The following is a 23,931-nucleotide window of genomic DNA, read 5'->3' as shown; positions in this document are numbered from 1 at the left end:
AGTGCTTCCTAAGGATTAAAGTGGGTAATGATATCACAGGAGAATAGATACAGTGATGCTGGAGACTAAAGAGGAAATATGAAACTTTCCCGCAGTCTGCTCCCAAATGCAAAGGCTGCAAAACTGACACCTGCTCTAAGTCTTCAGAAATACAGCTGGTGGTGAACAGTGGGTTTGTTTTTTTGTTGTTGTTGTTTTTTTTGTTTTGTTTTGTTTTGTTTTGTTTTTGTTTTTTTTTTTGGTCTTTGTTTTTGTTTTGTTTGGCAAGAAGGGATCTTCTGGGCATAAATGACATAAATCGAGACAGTGAGCACAGAGTATATAATATCCATAATCTTTTTAGTTTCTTGTTGGAATTCTGAACTACATCCTTTCTATCTGTACCCAATGACCCTTTCAGAGTCCCCTCACCTCACCCCAACTCTACATGTCAGGCTGTTTTTTTTTTTTTTCTTTTGATTCCTGTTATGTTTTATTCAGGAATTCTGACGTGCTATGGAAGAGGGTCTTAGCTTCCCACTTCCTTGGTTTCAGTCAATCCCCTCCTCGTTCCCCTAAACAGTTGAGAGGGGCTGTGTGAAAAACTGGTATTCATGTCCCGCAATCCTCTTTCCTGCCCACTTACCACCAAGGTTAAAACCTTGGTAGAAAAGAGAGACGAAAACCTTGGTAGAAAAGAGAGAAGAAAGGAAGGTCAATAGTCAATGATCTACCCCTATCTCCATGTCTATATGTTCATAGGATGAGGTTTTCCAATGTAGCATTACTGAGAATGGCTTGGAGAGGAGGGTCACTCTCCTGGGGTAAAAGCATGAAGACTACTGACACTGGGAGAAGCCATCCTGCACCGTGTCGTGCTGTGGTCCCTCTCTTAGAGATTCTGATTCAGTTGTCTGGGTTGGTGGTCAGATCCATCACTTTAAACAAGCTCCCCAGGGCAGCCCCGGTGGCGCAGCGGTTTAGCGCCGCCTGCAGCCCAGGGCGTGATCCTGGAGACCCTGGATCAAGTCCCACATCAGGCTCTCTGTATGATGCCTGCTTCTCCCTCTGCCTGTGTCTCTGCCTCTCTCTCTCTGTCTCTATGAATAAATAAATAAAATCTTTAAAAAATAAAAATAAAAATAAATAAAAAAATAAACAAGCTCCCCAGATAATTCTGACACAATCGGTTAATGCATTCAATTCCCTGGATCTCTGTGCTTTCAACAAATATTTCATAGGAGTCTACCCAGGAACTGTGTTATTGTATACAAAAACACAGATACGGTCCCAGGCTTTGCAAATCTTCCGTTATAGAAAGGACAAAGGCAATAAATGATGACACAAATAAAACATACGTTGTGGGAGGTATCCATGGCCAACTGGATAAGGAAAAAAAATGTCTCCTCCAGAAAAGGTTGTAGTGTCCACCCTTCTCTTTTTTCTTTTATCTTTTTCTCTTCCCTCTCCCCCCACACCCCCTTTCTTATCTACTTGACCCATTTCTGTGGGTCTGTCAAAATGAAAACAACGACTGTTGGATGCTTCTGCTATCCACCTGCTTGATCAGTGCCTTTATGAGAGGCAGAATGATACTACGGCAAAGCTGTGGAAATTTAAATTCCAGTCCTCACTCCACCCTTACCTACTAAAGTAACCAAAGCAAGTTACAAGCTTTCTGGATGGCTCATCTTTAAGTCTTTATTGGTTGAAGCTAGATGGCTTCTAAGGGTTCCTTCCCTCAGCCCTGCAACTACATGATTTTCAAGCCTCTCAATTTGTGCTCAAATGCAAACTGATAAAGCCAAAAGGGTAGTTGTGTTCCTTCATCTGCCATTCGCTTGTTCACCTTCTTCACTTGTATCATGTCTAATCATTAATCTGATCCACTGAAATACTCACGTGTATAGTCAGACCCTGACAGGCATAGGTCTACTCTCTGGCCTTGCACTTTACTTTGTCTCCTGTGGAAAATCATTCATTTTTATGGTGACCCCCAGAAGCTGTAATCTCATTAAAGCTGAATGAGCCTGGGTTTCCTCCCACTATCTGCAGGGTCCCCTACCACGAGATCCCCACAGCATCTCTCTTTCTTCATTCTAGAGACAAAGAGACAACTTGCTTCATAATCAACACAGCCTGACATTTATATGCAGCTTCCCACACCCCAAGAGCCCTTCCAATCAAGTTTCCTGGAGTTTTTTTACTCTCAGCTCCAAAATCACCATCATTTGGGTGATCCACATGTCTGTCAATTAAAGCACTATCTCAAGTGCAAGTTAAGTTTTTTAGACGAATAAGGAAAAGTTGGAAGGATTCATAACAATCTTCTGACTCACTTACTTTTGAATAGGAGGGAATGGAAGACATGGTCAGAGAGATCCAGATTCAAATTTTAGCATTTGTCTACTATATAACCTTGTTCAACTCATTTAACATCTGTGTCTGTTTCTACTCAGCAGCATAAAGCCATTGTTCTATCTACATCTACCACTTAGAATTTTTAAGAGAATTAAATCAAGTAATATATGCAAAGTGCTTAATATCTGGCATAGAGTAGGAATTCAATAAATGGACCTTTTGATGCAACTTATTCCTTCCTAGTTGTCATCTCATCTACACTTGCCCAAAAACATAATTTTTTTTTACATGTAATCTACAAGTTAAGTCTTTTATTTATGGATTCCCTCCCTTTTTAGTTCTTGATTCTCACTTGTTAAAATTATGCCTCAGATGTCTCTTTTTATATCTGTTTAATACATGTGTAAAATGTAGGCGTAAGAGCATGTCTATATCCATGTTAATGGGGATGCGGGGATCTATGTATAAATGTCCCACACAACATACAGCATTTTCTCCATTCTACCAACATTTTGAGAAAATTAAGGGGAGTATTTTCTCCACATAACCACCTTACCATTCTCAAAAACAAAAACAAAACCCAGAAATTTTCTCCATTGAAATAAACATTGCTCAGAGAGGCTACTTCAAGCAGTCTGGGCCTGTCCTTGCCAGAGCAACTAAAAGACTAAATTGGTGGGTTTGGACTGTGATGACAGGTGCAGTTCCTGTGGCTGGAACTGGACTGAGATGGGAAAGGCTTGTGCCAAGAGGGAAGAGGGGCCGCTTGGATTTAAGCAAGGGAGAGATCTGGCCAGATGGGGATGTGGGCACAGGACCAAAAGGGAAGAGTGAAAGGTAGGTGGTATAACCAAACTCTTTGCTCGCTTTCAACCTGTAAAATTAAGAACCAGCAGTGAAATCTACTAAAATATACACCAATTAGTCATTTATTTTTAAACACATTAGCGTAAAAGACACTAGCCTTTGCCAAACACATTTTATTTTCATGCCTATTTGTTCAGTTAGATGACTTTTTTCAGGGTGTTTTGTCTGTATTTACCCCTCTTCTTCTAAGACATCATGCTGCATGACAACTTCAGTCTCCAGCATAGGAATCCTGAGGTCCCCAAACAACCATTTCCCCAGGGGCATCCCGGTGCTTCCAGCACTCACTGCCTGGCTCTCCTTCCATCGCTCAGGGGACAGGAGTTAGCTAATTGTCTCTGGGAGCCAGGAAACAAACCGCTGAGCACCTGATCCTTTACCTCAATGCTGCCTCTCCTGAACGCACTTGGCAGAAAGAACAGGGGCTGAAAGAAGCCTCCACCCGGGGTGCATTTCAAGAGCGAGCACAGCCGGGTCCCCAGAGGCAGGACAACCAATGCCCATAACCTCTCAGGCGGGAGCCGAAAGCTGTCAGGAACTATTCCCACGTCGTAGTGATTTCGGCCTCGCTACAGACCAAGCATTTCTGAGAAAGGCCTTTCAAAATCTTCAAACATCAGAGGGTTTCTGAGGCCCGAAGCCTCACATCAGGCATATCCGGGTGCCCCCCTGCCCCCCACCCCAAGGCTGCGGGGTGAACGGCCTGAGACGCGGGGCAGTGGCTCCCAGGTCAGGTGTGCCGGGCACGCGGACAGGTGCTCCGCCGAAATCCCGAAATCCTTCGTCGGGAGGACAGGAGAGGAAGCAGATGGGGCCTCACCCCCCTCCCCCCGACTTAGAAGGTGAAGGCCTGCTGGCCTAGCCGACCAGGGTGAAAGGAAATAACCTGCGCCCTGGCGACCAATCTATAGCCCAGCGAACCCACACCAAGGTAAAATCCAGACCCGCCGTTTGTTCAGCGAGCTGGGAGAACCGCAGGGAACGTAACCACAGGGTGCTGATCGGAGCCACAGCCCGCCCGGGCTGAGATCCTGCTTTGCTCCATCTGCCGGCGATGTGACCTACGGCAGGCTGCTTACCTGCAGGGGCTACCTATGGGGCCTGTGTGACCTACGGCAGGCTGCTTACCTGCAGGGGCTACCTACGGGGCCTACGCCGTGGCAAACAGGAAACATCTCTGGCAATTACCTCCTCGCACCGTTGTGAGCATTGAGGAAGCACATAAAGTGCTTAGATCAGTGCCTGGCACACAGTAAGCACCACCTAAGTGGGTAAACGTTCTTAAGCAAACATCCCTGAGAGAGGAATATGCAAACAAAAACCTACTTTCTGCATCAGAGTGAATTATTGATTTTAGCACGAAATTGCTATTGAAATTGTATCCAAAAGTTCCCTTTTTTTTTTGTTTAATCAAAAGATATTTCAAAGATATTTTAGAAAGAAGATATCAAAACATTATTTTAAATGTAAATAATTATTGGATGAAGACTTGTAATACCTCCTCCATGTCCCCCCAAAATATACATGCTCAAAGGCTGCCATGTTTTCAGCACGTACTTATTAATCATTTACCAAGCATTCGAATGTATTTTCTAAGTTTGAAGTTCCATCAGTCCATTAAAAATACCAAGGTGGGAACCTGAGGACCTAGGTTTTAGGCCTGGCTCTGCCACAAACTAGCATGAGCTTATGCAAATCACCTTCTAGCTTTACAAACAACTGAACAACTCTCTCTAGTATCCTTGTTTTTCTCATGTCCCCACAGAACAGAGGGCTTCAGAGACACAGATGGGTGTGCAGATCTGCATTTAAGAGGCAGTAGGGTACAAATTACTATACATCCCTTATTTCAGCTCATTTCAAGGAGAAGTTTTATTTTATTTTTTTCTAAAGATTTTATTTATTTATTCATGAGAGACACAGAGAGAGAGAAAGGCAGAGACACAGGCAGAGGGAGAAACAGGCTCCATGCAGAGAGCCTGATGTGGGACTTGATCCTGGGAACCCAGGATCACGCCCTGGGCCGAAAGCAGGTGCTAAACTGCTGAGCCACCCAGGGATCCTCAAGGAGAAGTTTTAATATGCTTCCTTCACCTTGGCTTGGTCTCTGCAGTCAGTATCGGGCTTTCCATGCGGATTCCATTTATAAAACCATATTGGAGTGGTTCCTGCTGATGTTCTTCACAGTATTGGCCCAGTAATATCAACTTTAAACATCTCCTCCCTTAAGTCCAGTAACCCATGTGATGCAGCAGGGCACACTTAACCTGAATATGCTTTGACCTCACACACACAAAAATGCTCGCCATACCACCACCACTTCTTTAAGCTGTTTGTGGGTTTCTGCCCTGCATACATTGCTCTATCTGCTTACTCTGGCTTCCTACAAGCTCAAGCGTCTGAAACTCCATTGTTCTAGGTTCAACTATGTATTTGTTTCACATTTTTGTGGCCTTTTCCCCTAAAACTTGTGTATTTCTAGTGCTGTTCTCTCAACATTAATTCTGTGATATCTTTTTTTCTTATTCTTCTCTCTATAAAAATTAGTTATTACAGCATTATGTGTAGACAAAAAAAACACAAAAAAAATTCTTAAACTTCTCTTTAAGGTCACTTAAATTAAAAAAAAAAAACTATGTCAGGTGTTATAATTTATCACACTTGTAATTATTTAGAGCATAAACTAATGGAGCTATGAGATGATTACCATTGCTTTTGCCTACTGGGAACTCCTGAAAGGAAGGAATAGTGAAATGTAAATTTTGGGTTTTTTTGTTGTTGTTTTGTTTTATTCAGAGAGCGATAGAGAGGCAGAGACACAGACAGAGGGAGAAGCAGGCTCCTTGCAGGAAGCCTGATGTGGGACTTGATCCCGGGTCTCCAGGATCAAACCCCAGGCTGCAGGCGGCGCTAAACCGCTGCGCCACCAGGGCTGCCCGGGCAAAGTAAATTTTGAAGGAAAAGAAGATAAAGGGCCAAAAAGCTTAGAACTGCCACATTCACCTCAATACATTTAAAGAAACTGGGCTAACCACAGGGAGATAACACCTCAAACCAGTCAGAATAGCTAAAATTAACAACTCAGTAAACAACAAATGTTGGCAAGGATGCAGAAAAAGGGGAACCCTCTTACAGTGTTGGTGGGAATGTCAGTCAACTGGAGCAGCCACTGTGGGAAACAGTATGGAGGTTTACCAAAAAGTTAAAAACAGAACTACCCCATGACCCAGCAATTGCATTACTGGGTATTTACCCAAAAGATATAAAAATAGTGATGGGAAGGGGCACATGCACTCCAATGTCACTATCCACAATAGCCAAACTATGGAAAGAGCCCAGATGTTCATCAATGGACAAATGGATAAAGAAGATATGGTATATATACATACAATGGAATATTACCCAGCCTATCAAAAAGAATGAAATCTTGCTATTTGCAATAACATGGATGGAGCCAGAGTGTGTTATGCTAAGTGAAATAAGTCAATCAAAGAAAGACAAATACCCTCTGATTTCACTCACGTGGAATTTAACAAAACTGATAAACTTGGGGAAGGGAAAGAAAAATAAAATAAGACAAAAAGAGAGAGAAAAACCATAATAGACTCTTACCTATAAAGAACAGTCTGACGGGTGCTGAATGAGAGATGGGCAGGAAGGGGTAATTGGGCATTAAGGAGGGCACTTGATGTAATGAGCATTGGGTGTCACATGCAAATGGTCAATCACTAAATTCTACCCTGAAACTAAAGGTATAGTATACGTTAACTAACCTGAATTTAAATAAAATCTAAAAAACAAAATGAAAGGAAGAAACAAACAAACAAACTGGGCTATATTTCTGCTCATCTTGATTATGGCCAATAATCCATTTTGAAAAGAATGATGAAAAACATTTGTAGTTGAACTGAGTTGCACGTATTTTTCAGTTATCTCAGACACTAGAATTTGACACAGAATTGTCTTCCTTTATGTTCCGTTTTATTTATGCGTTGCCCTTCCCCTTCAACAAAAGTAACACATGACTATTTAAATTTTGTTTCAAATATTTTAGAAATACGTAATCTGAGCAGTGGAAGGCTTCTGTAAGTCCAACCACCCCACATATATACACTTGCAAGATAAATCACTGTAAACTGCTGGTATATATTCTTCCAGAATTATTTCCTGTACATATATTGACATATTAGTAATCAGCATGCTTTTAAATAGGAAGGACTCTACCACTTACCAAAATGAGCCCTGATATTAGTGAGGAAGTGCCTGTCAGGGCCACGTAGAACTTCGGTGTTAATGTGTTCAAAAACATGCTCACTGAAAAAAAAAAGAAGGAGAAGAATAAGGAATGCATAAGTAGGTCAATAAAACAGACTGTTCCATTTGTTTCCGATGACAAAAATTCTTAGAACCATAACAAAGTCCCATTAAAAATGGTTCAGCATCACAAAGGCTCAGAATGCTAGGTGTCAAGGGCTATAAAGAAAATCACCACATAAAAAAGAAAAAAAGCAGCTTTTTAGTTTCTATCTATCAAAGCTATTGTTGTGAATGGTTTTCATGGGCTCATACCACTGAGGAGTCTAAAAACAGCTGGTTACTAAAATGTCAGAAAGAGAAGACCCTTATCTATTTTGTGAGACCCACAAATTAGAGGCTTTTTTAAAGATTTTATTTATTGATGAGAGAGAGAGAAAGATTTTTATTTATTGATGAGAGATTATTGGGAGGGAGGGGCAGAGAGAGAAGCAGACTCCCCGCTGAGCTGGGAGCCTGATGTGGAACTCGATCCCAGAACCCTGGGATCATGACCTCAGCCAAAGGCAGATGCTTAACTGACTGAGCGCCCCCACAAGTCCCACATTAAAGGTCTTAATGAACCAACAAGGAGAACTTCAACTTTGGGACAAATGGAAAATAACTATATTCAGTCGATCCTTGAATGTGTGGGTATTAGAGGCACCAAACCCCCACACAGACAAAAATCTGCATATAACTTTTGACTCTTCCCAAACTTTACTAATAGTCTACTATTGCCTGAAGCCTTACCAATAACATAGAGTCAATTAACACATATTTTGCATATTATTTGCACTACATACTGTATTTATTGTATTCTTACAATAAAGTAAGCTAGAGAAAAGGTTAAGAGAACTGTAAGGAAAAGAAAATACATTTTCAGTGCTATATGGTGTAAGTGGACCCAGGAACGATCCAATGTCGTTCAAGGATCAATTGCGTATTAGGCAGTTATTAAAGATTTTAATACTATTACTCTTGAAAAGGAAGGACAAATTGACAAAGTTTGCATGCATTAATAAAAGATTTTTCACCTTACTTAATAGGCTGTTAGGCTGTTCATCAAAAGAACTGGAGTCAATGGAATAAAGATGAAAAATAAACCACTAAAAATGAATGCGCAGTCAAGCACCTTCCTGACCAATTTCTGCCACTCTGTTCATATCAACTGTTGATATAGTTGATCTGGCTGCCCATTAAGTAAGGGTCACTTCCACACTTTATAAAGATATTTTAAGTCATTATCATTTGTATCTAGATATTGCATGCAACCTTAATTATTACCAAAACAACTGACCTAAAGAGCTTTTTGCATGCATATTCACATTTCTTTACTGAGTCTGTTTGTGGAAGAGGATCACGCTGGTCTGGCTTTAGAATGAAGGACGTTAGAAGCTGGGCTCGGATATCATTAGGTGAAAGGCTTTGGCATTTGTCCTGAGCTCAGCCCAGAAAGCAAAGTCACCAACATGACCGTAGATCCATGTTCACTCATTCAACAAACAGTTCTCTCTATTTATGAATGAGACCATGGACAAGGAATGGAAGCATGAATCAGACACAGTTCCCACCCACTAGAAGACCACAGACTAGTTAGGAAATGAACAAATAAACAAGCCATTACCATAAAGTTTGATAAGTGCATGCACAAGTCCTGAGCATAGGTTATAAAGAACACCTAAAAGGGACACGCCACAGGCTGAGGGTTGGAAAAGATGTCGGGGAGAATAAGCAGGAGGTTACTAGACCAGCGCACACAAAAGGAGGGACACACAGAAGGGCAAGGTCAATAGAATAAGAGGCCTGCTTTGAGGTGCTGAGGAAAGATCACAGCCTTTCCAAACAGTTGCACAGGTTGAGGGGGTTAGGAACTTGAGCTATGGGCCCTCTGCAGAGATGCAGACGTTGAAGGGCACCCTGATGTCATCCTTCCTGGCTACAGGGCATCCTTCCCCTGCACCCACTCTTAAATGAGTGTGACTTGGGGACTATCACTTGTAATCTCAAAAGTCTGAACTAATACAATGTGTTCTTGATAGTCACAATTTGACTAAGAGGACTTTTGGAGAAAGAGAGAAAGGCACAGAAGGAGCAATCAGCCTTGGACTGCAGACTTACAGCTGAGTTAAGGCTGGGTTTCCTTGGCTATTAAAAAACCCAAAGATGAAGGGGGGGAAAAAAAAACACCAAAGATGTGGTGATTTGTCATTTCCAAGCAAGTCAGTGGAAAGAGGAAGATTTTTTAAAGGGAAAATATTAAACAAAAGTAGAGCTCGTAACTGCCAGTCTGATTCTGAAGTACCTAAAATTCTCAAAATTCACATCGTCACACTATAAATGACCCCACATTCCCCATTATTTTTTAAGAAGTCACCAAAGCAGTTTTTGCTTTATTTTATAGTTATGAACTCTCATATCTGTATCATATATTTTTCAGTAGGTTTCTGGAGACAGTGAGTTTAAAATTCTATGAAACCCATTTCTAAAAGAAAGAGGAAAAGATGTGCCTGAATTAGAAACTTCTCAGCAATAAAAGCATGTATCAATGGAGGGGAAAGATTTTTTCCTGAAAATCATTGAGTCCACTGTAGGCAAAAGACTCAAAAATTAATTGATTAGGGATTCCCGGGTGGCTCAGCTAACTGTCTGTTTGGCTCAGGTCATGATCCCAAAGTCCTGGGATCAAGCTCCAGGTTGGGCATCTCGATCCGCAAGGAACCTGCTTCTCCCTCTCCTGCTCCCCCTGCTTGTGAGCTCACTCTCTCTCTCTCCCCATCCCGTCAAATAAATAAATATTTTTTTAAAAAAAGAATTGATCAGTAAAAAAAAAAAATAATGTGAGTTATCTACAGAGATTAAACAGTGTTCCCATTTGGTTTTTCTTAAGATTATACAGCAGTGGTAATTAATTATTAAAAGATGCTTCTCTGTTATATCCAGTTGTAGAAAGCTACTAGAGTTGAGAGATCATGGAAGTCATAAAAAGAAATAGAGACACACACAGAGAAGAACCAAACATTTCAGAGAGTGGGAGATGGGTCTTACTGAATATCCTGGCTAAAATTACTAAGACGTGGCATTTGGCAACTCTGGGCATAAATAATGATACTTAATACTTGCCATTTCCATCTATCTATGTACTTAAAGCCAGTAACAAAGCACTTTCACAAGCCAGAGAGTTTCATTCCCACTTCAGCTCTTTGAGGTCAATACTATTATTCATGTTATTTCACAGAGAGAGGTGGGCAACAGCAGCAGTCCTGCCCCCAAGTTCAGGCTCATGGGATCCTTGGCTGCCTAAGATATTGCTACCAAGCATGAAGGAACAAAGCAGCACACGGAAAGCCCTTCATTACAAAAGGAGAAGAACTCTAGGTAAATCAGACTAAAAGACTGGATGTTTTTAACACTGTACTTATATTTACCTCTGATCTTTAAAGACAAGTTCCCTACGATGTTATCTTGGGTGGGTGCAGCCCCAGGGGGGAAAGGCAGGTCGGCGAGCAGGAGCCGAGAATCTGGTTGGAGACTCCCTCATTGAATTAGGAGGGCTGAACCCTGTAGACCACACTGAATACCTTGAAGCAAGGACTACCTTGCCTAGGTGTTCCTTCCCCAGCGATGAGGGCTACTAGCAATTACCTGTCGAAACACAGGAGGGCCTGATACAGTACCTAAGATCTGCAGCTGAAAACGGCGGGGGATACGCTTTGAAACGTAAACTGGCTTTTCTGGAAATCTCCAGACATGTCACCGTTTCCTCCCTACCTGCTGGGGCTGGCAAAACAGATTCAAGAACAAACAAAGACTAATCTAGCCTTGTGAAGAACAGATTCATAAAATCTCAATAACGTCCTATTTCAGCCCAGAGACAGAAACTGACAAAGCAAAGGCCTTGCGTGTGCTGCGGCAGGACACCCCCGGGGCTGCTCCCAGACCCTGCGGTAGCTGCTCAGGGCGGCCCCCGGGACCGCATCGGGGCCCTTCTGGTGACGCTCAACGTTAACGGTACCGTCCTCCCACCTGACCGACGAGCCCACGGGGCTGCAGCGCGGCCTGCGAAGACACTGGGTCGGAGGCTGGGGACACGGAGGGGAGCTGAACCACCCGAGGACGCCCGCTCTCGGGGAGAGCTGACTTAATAAAAATTAAAAAATAAATTTAAAAAAAAAAGGCAAAACTTTCTCTTTTTATTTTTTTTATTTATTATAGTCACACAGAGTGAGAGAGGCAGAGACACAGGCAGAGGGAGAAGCAGGCTCCATGCACCGGAAGCCTGACGTGGGATTCGATCCCGGGTCTCCAGGATCGCGCCCTGGGCCAAAGGCAGGCGCCAAACCACTGCACCACCCAGGGATCCCAAGGGATCCCAAAACTTTCTCTTTTTAAAGAGCATGAAACGAGCTCTCCGGATCGCAGAAGAGATGCTGAGGAGTCAGCTGGGGAAGTGAAGGATCGGTCCTATGAGCAGAGCTGACTCAGGACGCGTGGAAGGCCCCGGGCGGCCGCGTCTGAGGAGCAGCCACAGCCCCGTCTCCCAGCACATACGTGCCTCCTCTCACAGTCTTTAGAGCACAAGCGATTCCCAAACCACGCGCCTGGAAGAGACCTCTGCAAACCAGAGGGAACACAAAACCCTGTGTTCGTCTCCTCAGACACTTCCTACCTCACACAGAGAAGCCCTGGAACGAGAAGGCTAAGGCAACAGAGGAAGTAGTGTGACAAGGTCTACAACACCCCAGAGTCTGTCCTGTGTCCCTCTTAAAGCCTGTCTAAAATACGGCATGTGAAATAGGAAAACTTCAGAAAGTCATAAAATAACCATCATCAACCATTGAAAATGTTAGAAATAAAGTCCCTAGAAAGAAAATTAAAGAAAGTAAGTTTATGGGACGCTTGGGTGGCTCAGCGGTTGAGCGTCTGCCTTGGGCTCAGGTCGTGACCCCGGGGTCCTGGGATCGGGTCCTGCGTTGGGCTCCCCATAGGGAGCCTGCTTCTCCCTCTGCCTGTGTCTCTGCCTCTCTCTGTCTCTCATGAATAAACAAAATCTTAAAAAAAAAAAATAAAAAAAATAAAAAAAAAACAAAATCTTAAAAACAAAACAAAGTTTATTTAGGCTATTTAGTTTATTTCGGCGAAAAGGAACTGAAGAGACTTTGGGTAAATAGCATTTTCCCTGGGAAAGATACCTGGGTTAGGAGCCTCGGTCTGCCACTGCGAAGCCAGCAGTGGCGGGGAGGTCCCGGGGAAGGCCCACACTCTCCCAGGGGCCGCTGCCCCGAGGCCCAGAGGACACGTGCATCCTCTCCACACGTCGGCACCGACTCCTGGTACCTAGCCTGGGCCGGATGCTGGGAAGCACTGTTCCTGCCCCCACCGGGCTCACAACCCAACAGGTGAGAGAGCCAAGGAAATGGCTAAGCAAATATCGCAGAGAATTATAAAAGCGCAGGGTAGCCCAAAGGGATTAGGGCATCGGGAGAAGTTTCTGCCAAGACTAAGCCTCCTGTCTGAGACTCGTAGGATGAATCAGGACCTATCCAGATGCTGCCTGCAGCTGCAAGGGCACAGGGCCGGTGAGAGGTAGAGCTGTCGAGCATTCCACACGGCGCTGCAGCTGCGGGGCCCGCCCGTGTGAGCCCACGCAGGGGACAAGGGACGGGGAAGGCAGGACGAGTGCCGCGGAGTTACCCGGCCCTGTCGAGGCACCGGTGGGGGATCAGTACGAAGTATGGGAGGCTGCTTCCTAAAGTGCCTGGCATACCAATACATGGGATACGGACTGACTGGCAGCAAGTGGCTATTCTCGGATGAGAAGTCAGCCAATTTGGGTCCAAACTGGATTTCTAAACTTAAGGGTGTCCACTGCTGTTTGGCCTCCCAAATGATCTATGGAGCTTTTCTCATGAACAACTGCATGCAATGAGCAGATGTGCAATGTGGCCCAAGTAAAACAAAACAAAAAACAAAAAAACGAACAAAAAAAAAATCACCTAAGGAATAGGGGACTCTGGTTTGCGTACTTTTCTTCGTAAAGAAAGTAACATTTATCTCAACACAGCCCTGAATCTGTACTTCCGAGGCTGTTTCACTGTCCACAAAATTTACCAGAATAACATCTCTCTAGCTGCAGGGTTGCTGTGAGGACTGAATGCATTAGTGTGGATAAAGTGCCTAACACGGTAAACCTCCGCAAGGAATACGTGTTTATCATTGTTATTTACGTTTACGTTACCCTCCCTTTTGTGAAGTGACATCTCACACTGGTCCCGCTGTAGGAGGCAGAAGCAGCTCAGCTGACTGCACTAATATCAATGTAGTCGTAGCAGCAGCACCTGCTTCTTGTGCCAACCACTGGGGTACAGGCCACAGCCCAAGAAGTAAATCACGTGCACCGTGATTTGCCCTATGCTGAACATGGATGCCCTACAAGATAAATGAAGTGCCAGGCATTAGAAGGATCCCTTTAACTGAATTCTACTTGCTAGAGGTGGTAAAAAACTCGAGGGTGAGTCTGAAAGCAGCTATTTTAGAAGGCAAAGAAATTAGTGGACCCCCCCCCCCCCAACCCTGCCATGCTGTGGGATCAATGAACTCAGCCACAGGCCACGTGGAAACCTGCAATCCCGTTCCTTAGTTGTATCAAGTCCCCATGTGGCCTAGAGCATATGCTGTATTAAAGCCTAAACTAGAACCTAAAAAGTATGATGGTTTACCAATGTTTTAAATACAAAGAACAAATAATTAAGGCCATGATACCTTCCAAGGTATACAAGTGATAATCAAGATGGACTGGAAAATCGTCCATTTCATCCAAAGCAACATTTCCGATTTAATCACAGAAAGTACGCAGAGTCCCATGTCTACATAAAGTGCATGAAGGCACATGCTAGTCTCGCAGGAATCGTCTCTCAAACTGTTTTCTCAGACCTCCAAAGTGGGTCAGGGAACACACAGGAAGAGTTTATTCCATCACTTGCATTTTTCTGTGTGAGAACAGGGAATATTCCCTTCTTTCATTTTACTGTTCTTTCAACCCAGCTAACCTCTCTCTTCCCTCCTGTCAGATTCCACTAAGTAGCGTTACAACCTCACTTCTCTTCCTCATTTACCAAAGGACAAAAGAATGAAAACCGTAAGCTTTAATATTCTAAGTTACACATATGCTAATTTCGAACAGATTTCCAGATGGTACAGCTTTTTAAAATGAAAGAACCTGCCCTTTTTCTCACAATGACACTGTGACGGATAAACTCTAAAGTGACCCATAAAGATCCCTACCTCCTGGTGGCTCATGTCTTTACGTAACTCCCTCCCCCTGAATGTGGGACATGGGACTTGCTTCCAGCAAACATATACGTAAGATACCCTCCCAGTAGCAGACGTGCTGGAGATCCTTGGTGCTAGTGTAATGAAGAGAGTGACCATGCGAGAGGCCTATGCAGCAATGGACTGGAAGCAGCCTCTAGGGGCTGAGGATGGCAGCAAGGAAGAAACTGAAGGCCTCAGCTTGACAACGATGATTTCTGCCAATAGACCTAGTCAACTCGGAAGTAGATTCTTCCCCAGTTGAGCTTGCAGGTAAGATCACAGCCTTGTCGACACCTTGATTATGGCCTGGTAACACCCAGAGCAAAAATCCCAGCTTAGACCCATGGAAACCATAAGATAATAAATGTGTGGTAATTTGTCACACAGCAATATAAAACAGATGCAGTCGTGCGTGATTCACGAAAGTGAGAATCAGGGTGGATACCTGGTATCTGTGGCTGACGACAGTTTGTCCACAAAGGGTGTTAAGACATGCCAATTCTATCTGCCCCAGAGCTGCCTTTTGCACTGCTCATAAATGAAATGCAACTTCAACCTCTGTTGCCATGACAACATGTCATTCCACGCACGGATCTGTAATTGTCTTTTGTAAACCAACTAGTGTTAAAGTAGAAGCTCAGAGTAATTTTTTGCAATATGGAAATCAAGCATCTCTATTTTATACCCCAGTAAAAAGACTTTCTTTTTTTTTTTCTAGGCACACTTTAAATATACAACATTTGCATGTTCCTCCCCCCCCCCCCCAAAAAAAAATCAGTTTTACATCTGGGCACAGCATCGGTTCAAGAGAAGATTACAAGCACACCATAAGCACGTTTTCTCATCTGTTGCTTTTGCTTCTCCTCTCCTTGCCCTTCACCCCAGTCTCCTGAGAGCATCTCAAGCTTTTACGCACCACAATTCCCTTGATAAATCCTGGGGAATTTATCCTGGTGAGGAAAAGACATGGAGATATAATTCTAGACCCATCCCAACAGCAAGAAATCCTCATAAATCATGCTGTCTGTTCTCCTCTCTACCCTTGAGGTCGCCCTGGCGACCTTACAGGGGTTCTATTTCTGCTTTGCTGGGCATCTGGCTCTACTGAGGAGTTGAGCCGAGCACATTCCTTCTTTCCCTTCTCAGCTGTGACCTGGGAAACTGTATCAGAGCGTTCAGTCTTCATGGCTGCTTGTCCCCTGCTTCCATCAAACCACGAAGGAATGCCCAAAGCCTGGTCACATACAAACTTCAGTAGCCAGCCCTCAAGGGCGGTGGAGCAGGATCTCGGATGATCTGTTCACTTTTATTTACAGACAGGCTAATGATGTGGAACTCTGCCCTGGCTGAGAACAGGAGAACGGATTGTAGAAGTCTTACCATTTTAGCCCTTTAAAATACTTCTGAATTTAGGGTGGAAGACCTTTTTAAAAAAAAAAAAAAAAAGATTTTTTTAATTTATTTGACAGAAAGAGAGTGAGCACAAGCAGGGTGAGTGGCAGGCGGAAGGAGAGGGAGAAGCAGGCTCCCCGCCGAGTGGGGACCCTGATGTGGGGCTCAGTCCCAAGAGCCTGGGATTGTGACCTGAGCCGAAGGCAGACGCTTAACCAGCTGAGCCACCCAGGGGCCCCGGGTCGAAGATCATCTTATGAATCTTTCTGTTTCTCATAAACTATTTACCATCAGGAAGAATAAAGGTACCTGTCTCTGAGGGGCGAAAACCTCCCTCACGGTCACGCTGCCGGAGACAGAGGCTCGAACGGACACGGCTGTGCAGGCCCGGGCAGCTCTAGCCTGGAACGGAGGACGCTCGCTGCCACCGCGCCCCGCAGTGCGCTCCACGCAGGTGCGGCCCCTCTGTTCCTAAACCCCACTCGGCAAACGCTCCGCGTTTATGAACATCGACTAGTCCCCTAACCTGTCCGAAAGGTACTTCACTTATAAAAAGTACAAGACACTGAACCAGATACTGGAGTTGGGAAATAAAATGATGCGATGAGACTGAGAAGGGAAAAGAAGATGCCCACACAGGACACGATGCAAAACTTATCAGGAGAGGGTTAGAGACAAAATCTAGAGGAAGAAAATATTACTTCGGGTCAGAAAACCTTAATAAATGAGATGGCCTTCCCTCTGGGCTTTGGAAGAAGGATAAGCTTTTATCATTAGCCTAGAGAGAAGTGAAGCGAAGGTCCAGATGACACACAGACGCTAGCGCCTGCACAAAAGGACTGGGTTGGCGTCCTACCGGCAGGACGAGGAGTGGCAGTGGGAGATGCTGGCTCAAACGCCAGGGCGAGAAAATCAGGCTTTGCACACAGTGAGAAGACACTCCCTGAAAAGCAATGTAAGACATATATCTAGTTACAGTGAAATGGTGAGTTGCCTTAGAGGGGAGCTCCTGTAATACCACCAGGGTGAGAGGCTGAGCATATCAGATTTGCAGAGGTAAATGCAACACTACGTGGCTCTTAACAATGTGACATACGGGGCGTCTGGGCGGCTCAATGGCTGAGTGTCTGCCTTTGGCCCAGAGTGTGACCCAGGATAGAGTCTCCGGTCAGGCTTCCTGCATGGAGCCTGCTTCTCCCTCTGCCTGTGGCTCTCATGGATAAATAAATAAAATCTTGGGAAGAAACAAAAAAAAAAACCAATGTGACATAAAGGATGAGAGTCTGGAGAACATTGGCAAAGTGGGGCGAAAGTCAAATTGCAAGTGATTCCAGAAAATAAGTGGTAAGGAATTATGGCAACAAGCATAGGCTACATCTACAGGAAGTCTGGCAGGAAAGAGAAGAAGAGAATTTATCATTAAGTGGGACTTAAGTTAAAAGAAAATATAAATAGCACCATATGAACCAGCAAGTGAATTAGGAATAAAATTTAAATTAATTCCACTGCAACAAGATCCACCTTGAGAAATCCAATCCTGGCTCATTTTTATACCAAACTTATAAAGACATATGATTAATCATTGGAAATGTGTTTACTTTCTCTGAGATTCTTCTTTTTAAATGAATCTTAAAAGAATAATTAGAGTTAAAGCACTTTAAGTGACCTAAGTCTGAAGCTGACAGTTACACGTATGTATGTTCCTGTTTGATCAGTTGAGATCAAATGACAAAAGAAAAATAAACTTTCTATTCTATTGATTCTGATCTTTGGACTTTCTAATAGTTTACTTGCTTTGTTTTGAAACCTGCTAATTTATAGCTGAAGAGTTTGCTTCAAAGGAAGACAATATTTTAGGCCAAAGAAGCAACTGCCTGCCATGGGGTAGTAAAATTGAAATCTGATTTTAAGTTAGGTTTTTATTTTCATTATATTCTCTAACACTACAATGACTAATTTACTTCTCTTCTGAGTGAAAAGCTAGGGCAAGTCTTCTGGAAGCTCTGTTAAGGCTCTCTCTCTCTCTGAATGAGATGCCTAACCAACAGATAAGAAGCCACAGGGGAAGCCACTAGACAGACTAATATTTTAAGAATTCAGCTGTTCCAACTGCCTGGTTGTTCAAAGACTGGCTACATTATTTTCAATTCCAGTAACTAGATTTGGCTTTGCATTTGCATCAAATGACTGGCTACTATTCCAACGGGCACCTAAAATTATCTCCCCAGGTCCAGGGCTGATAGCAAATTATAAGTGGTAAATCACAAATGCACCTAGCTCTAAATAAGGTCTATAGGTGACAGTAAATGGAAACTGGAGCACTGGTATTTTCAAAACTCAGTAAGCCAGTTTTTCTTAAAATGTATTTAAAAGACGCATTTAAATTCCAGAACCCCTTTGTCATCCCTAATACAAACGCTCCCAATCCCTAAAAGTTTCTCTCCCTTTTAAATCTGTTGAGACTTTCTCAAGCCTCACTGTGAATGACCCATTCATAAGAAAGAAAGAAAGAAAGAAAGAAAGAAAGAAAGAAAGAAAGATGAAAAAAGAAAAGATGTTTTTAATTAGCAACTGTCTAATGCACAGATCCTAGAGCCCAGGCAGTCTACCTCCATGGGGATCAGTAGTTGGTTAAAGCCCAAGGTTAATGAGGCCACAGACCTGGGTCTGATCTGAGTCAGTCAACCTCATACCAAGAAATCCTGTGCCACAAAGTCAGAAGGCACCCCTAACTAGCTGTATTATAAACGGTATTACCATTGAAAGGCCAATCATCATGTTACTATAAAAACAAACCCATTTTAAAAGAAAAAAATGTGGATTGATGTTCAAGGTTGTTTTTCCCCAACATTCTAAAAAATACAGAAAAATTTTCAAAAAATACCACCACCACACTCAACCCAGAACTGCCAAGAGGAAAAAAAAAGAAGAAAAACTAGCACACACAGCACTGCTAATGGTAACACACAAAATGCTAAGCTTCTCTTCAGAATAATTCGCTAAGATAAAATAACACTAGCCAAAGATGTAGAGACTAAAGCATAAAGAAATACTTAACATGACTACTCAGTAAGCAAGTACAGTAAGTGATTTGCAAAAATGCTACCTTCAATAGCATTTAGATCGTTATCTGTAAAATGTCCAAAGTCATTGTTATAGGGCCAAAAAAAAGGTCTTATCGGGCCATACTTGTAAATACTCGTTTCAGTTCAACAAATACGGTGGAAGGACAGGCTAACAGTTACTGACCATCCGCTGAGGGCTACTATGTGTCAGGCACTGTACTGGGTGCTTAACGTATATTTTTAATCATTTGATTCCCACCACAGCCCTGCAAAGTTAAATTATCCTCATGTAATATGGATGAAATCAAGGCTTCCTGAGGTTAAATGACTCACTCAAGGACATACAGCTATTAAGGGCTGAGCCTTAATTTGAACACAGCTCTGCCTAATTCCAAAGCCCGGGCTCTTTCCCCTCGGGAACGTACCTTTCTTTTGGGTAACTGACCCTACATTTGGGGAGACAAAACTAAGAGAAGAAATGTCTAAGTTTCAGATTTGCTTTTTGAGGTTTCCAATGCTCACTGACTTTTCTGAAACAGCAATCTGGTGCTTGCTCCAAAGCCAGGCCCTATGGCTGGGCTCAGGAAGCCCTCTGGGGTCTGAGAGCAAGGGGCTGCCCCAAACCACAGTCTCAGTCTAGGGCATGCAGGCCCAGCAATGACTTCCTCCTGAGTGGGGGTAAGGGAGGACGGTGGCTGATTACTGAGCCATTCGTTACCACACAAACCTCATGTTAAAGAACTAACTCGCCCTTAAGGCTATTATTAGCAATGAAGGATGATGTCTGCACATTCTGATGCATTCTGTGCTATATTCTATTTTATTCTCTATGTTGTTCATTTACCTCACCGTGAGTCAAGACAATATCAAGGCCAGATAGTTTACACAGAAAGAGGCAGCACTGTCAAATGTCTAAAACCAAAGTATTCAGACCTGCCATACATATACCATTATCCTGGCCTCCGTGAGAATTACTTAGAGTGGCAAGAGAGTCCTAGGGCAGTATTGGACACCAAATCATATTAGCTCCTTATGCAACAGCTACTACAGTTACTGCATCACAAAACTGTGGTTCTACTAATCATAAAATTATTGCTTTAATCAACACTTGAGATAGTATCCTTTTACATTTTCAAGTTACAAGTATTTTTTATTTTATTTTGAAACAAAATAAATAATATATTTTCTCCTCCTAGAGTAAGCTCTGCTAAAACAAGAAAGAAACTGAAAGCATCCTAAAGTTACCATACCCAAGACAGTCTGTCCTACATGTTACTGAGAATCCCCTAAATCCTGTGTTTGACCCTTTTTCACTTTGGATTTAGGTATTGGTGTGATATACACAGCTCCAAAGATTCAATGGACATAAAACTCAGGGACATAAACAAGAATATATTAAAAACACACCTTTTGGGCAGGCCGGGTGGCTCAGCGGTTTAGCACCACCTTTAGCCCAGGGTGTGATCCTGGAGACCCAGGATCAAGTCCCATGTCAGGCTCCCTGCATGGAGCCTGCTTCTCCCCCTGCCTGTGTCTCTGCCTCTCTCTGTGTGTGTGTGTCTCTCATGAATAAATAAATAAAATCTTTAAAAAAAAAAAAATACACCTTTCAAGGCTTCCCTTGCACAAATGTGGTGACACATACATTCAACTAAAAGATCTGAATAACCTAAATCCAGAATGTTTAAACCTAGAAGATTGATTATCTACATAAATTAATAACCTTAAACTTGGAATTTGCTAATTTAGTTGCTAACATCATCCTAAAACTATGATGAAATCTTGTTCATCCACTTGTCCATCCTAGAAGTTTTGTACATGTGAACTGAGCACATTTCTGTAGCTTTTTTTTTTAATTACTACACATCCAGGAACTCAAGATATTCAGCAAAATATACTTATAAATATATTATTTTAAAAGCAGAAAAAAACAGTAAATATAAAACAAGAAAAATGGTTAAATACTATATAGCCATTATGAAAGAATAGTATGCAGCCATTAAAGATCACATCATAAATGACATGAAAAATCACCATCTTTTAGTATAAAAAACAGAATATAGGCTGTGTGGGTGGCTCAGTCAGTTAAGTGCCTGACTTTGGCTCAGGTCATGATCTCAGTGTTATGTTCCCTGGGATCCCTCGGTGTCAGGTTCCCTGCTCAGCGAGGAGTCTGCTTGTCCCTCTCCCTCTGCCCAACCTCCAGCTTATACTTGCTCTCTCTCAAATAAATAAATAAAATTTTTTAAAAAGGCAGAACATAAAACTTTTAATTTAAAAATTCACAGATGATACATTTGCTATCGATGTAGGTACAGTTTCTAAGCACAGAAAAACACAAGGAGGTTACAAGACAAGCATCCCAATAGTGCTCACCTCTGATTGGTAGAATTACATGTGGGTTGTTTTTTTTGTTTTTTTTTATTCCTTCCCTGGAAACTTGAAATTTTCTACTATATGCATTGCTGTTTTTTAATCAGGGGCAAGGTGGGAGGAGCAAAAAATTTCAATGCATGGCATAAAATTAGAAACTACAAAATAGGGATCCCTGGGTGGCGCAGCGGTTTGGCGCCTGCCTTTGGCCCAGGGCGCGATCCTGGAGACCCGGGATCGAATCCCAAATCAGGCTCCCGGTGCATGGAGCCTGCTTCTCCCTCCGCCTGTGTCTCTGCCTCTCTCTCTCTCTGTGACTATCATAAATAAATAAAAATTTAAAAAAAAATTAAAAAAAAAAAAGAAACTACAAAATAGTCATCCTCGGAGGTCGGATTACATGGAACTTTCACCTTATACTTTTTTTTATTCTCTATAGTCTGAAATCTTTTACATATGTGTATTATTCTGGTAACCAATGTACACATAGATTTAAAAATAACCAATACATCTTATTTTTTTTACTTCAACGAATGAGACATTTTTTAAAGCATCAATTTAGGAGAAATTTTAAAAGAATATTTCCATTTATTTTTGTTTAAATGGGATCCTCAAGGATATGTTGACAGATTAATAGCAACAACGATAGCAACAAAACTCTCCGATCTTTCTTAAGAAGATTTCCAAGAGAAATAAACAGGAAAATGTATATATGTTTATATGTATCTGAATTCCAGTTTCAGAAAGATGGTACAAGAGGATGATTTTTGACATTTACAGTGCTACAGTCTTGCGGGTCAAAATCTTATATGGAATTACTGTTTCAGTGCATTTACAATTGTATACAGATAACACACAGATTATTCAAGAACTTAAAAGAATGTTCCCAAGCCAAGAAGGAGAGCCATTTAAGAAGCCAGCAACACTTATTTAATATGCACAGTCTGTATGGAGCTGTGCCACCCACCCAAGCACTATCACCATCCTTCAGTATCACAGTGGGCTGGTGACATGATTTAATTGCTGAGCTACAGCTAATTATAAGGCAAATGAAACACTAGAAAGAATTCACCCCAACCAATTAACTAACAGAGTGGACGTTAATTGTCTTAAAATGCTCTGCATATGCTAATTCAAACTTCATCACCCATAAAGGCATCCATACAACCATGACTCTTTGTTGTTACATTCTTTTTCATGCTTTATAACAGTAGATGACCCTGACGCAGAGCATCCTTCTTGGCATTCGGCTATTTCCAGATGGGCATGAACGTCAGTGCTTCATCATGGGCTTTAAGGAGTGTGGTTTAAATAATACAAGTTACTGCATGATAAGAAGTTGGTAAGAGCATAATAACTCCATTAGAAAGAATGAAAGTAACATGATAACTTGGATTCACAATGTTTATATAATAACCCAATAAGTGTAATTAATTGGTGTCACCAGATGGCTAGATTAATTAATACATCTAATCAGCAATGCTCCTAAAACTAAGATTGTAAAAAGAACAATTATAGTTCTTGAAATTCTTATTTTTTCTGCTCTACTGTTAAAATTAGTGAAATGCCACGTTGTATCTTCTCCACATTAGGAAGCTACAAACTATGCTTTGGATTCTATGTCAGTGTTGTATAAAACCATTATTACATAAACATACTGCAACTAAAGCTCTTCCCTCTGTCTCTCAATTTCTTCCAGCTAAGTGGAATACTTTTTCCTTTCTACAAAAGATCTAGGGATCAGATTTGCTGTCTCTTGAATCAAAAGCATAATGTCTCTCTGAGCTAATTTTTCTCATTGATAAATTGAAGGATTTGGACTCTGAGGTCCTTTTAAACTCTAAGCAAATGACAAATCTCTAATAACAAATCCAGCATAGCATTTAAGCTAAAAATACAAAGTTTGCAATTCATATCACAAAGGACTCACCTCACTAATAATGAGCTCCTAGAATTTCTGCCAATGGGGCAAGGTAAAAATTCTCACCATGATGAATTCGATGGGCATTACAATGTATACTCAAAAATTTTTTAAATTATGAACCTTTAAACTATGAGTTCTTACATACTTAAGCAACATGAAGGATCTAGTCAGTGTAATTTTTTTGAATAGAATATATTTGAACAGATTTGCCATGTATTTTACAGTAATTATTTTAATTTTTATTTCTCCTGAAAATTCTCAGGAAGGGGTAAGAATTACTTTCACCACATGAGCATATCACTAGTATCATTTTTTTTAAAGTGTTCAAGTTTCTTGGAATTAAGCTAGAGAGAATGAACTGAC

The 23,931-nt window shown here is 42.1% G+C and overlaps 1 protein-coding gene across 38 annotated transcripts in view; it reads right to left on the bottom strand.

Annotated features, from left to right (window-relative positions):
- Positions 1 to 23,931, bottom strand: part of ST7 (suppression of tumorigenicity 7) — a 241,776-nt gene that overhangs the window by 112,398 nt on the left and 105,447 nt on the right. For 35 of the 38 annotated variants that reach the window (XR_012002765.1, XR_012002766.1, XM_072764884.1 and 32 more), the window contains one exon: positions 7,439 to 7,521. The exons of the other annotated variants lie outside the window; for them this stretch is intronic. Coding sequence is in view for 33 of the 35 variants with exons in the window: in XM_072764857.1 (XP_072620958.1) it covers positions 7,439 to 7,521 (83 nt within the window). In the remaining 2 variants the exon portion in view is untranslated. The remainder of the gene's footprint in view (positions 1 to 7,438; positions 7,522 to 23,931) is intronic. 38 annotated transcript variants of the gene reach the window in all.

Source organism: Vulpes vulpes, chromosome 7 (genome assembly GCF_048418805.1).
Source record: "Vulpes vulpes isolate BD-2025 chromosome 7, VulVul3, whole genome shotgun sequence".
Taxonomy (NCBI): Eukaryota; Metazoa; Chordata; class Mammalia; order Carnivora; family Canidae; genus Vulpes; species Vulpes vulpes.
The sequence above is the reverse complement of the archived record's forward strand: the minus strand, read 5'-3'. Positions and strand labels throughout refer to the sequence as shown.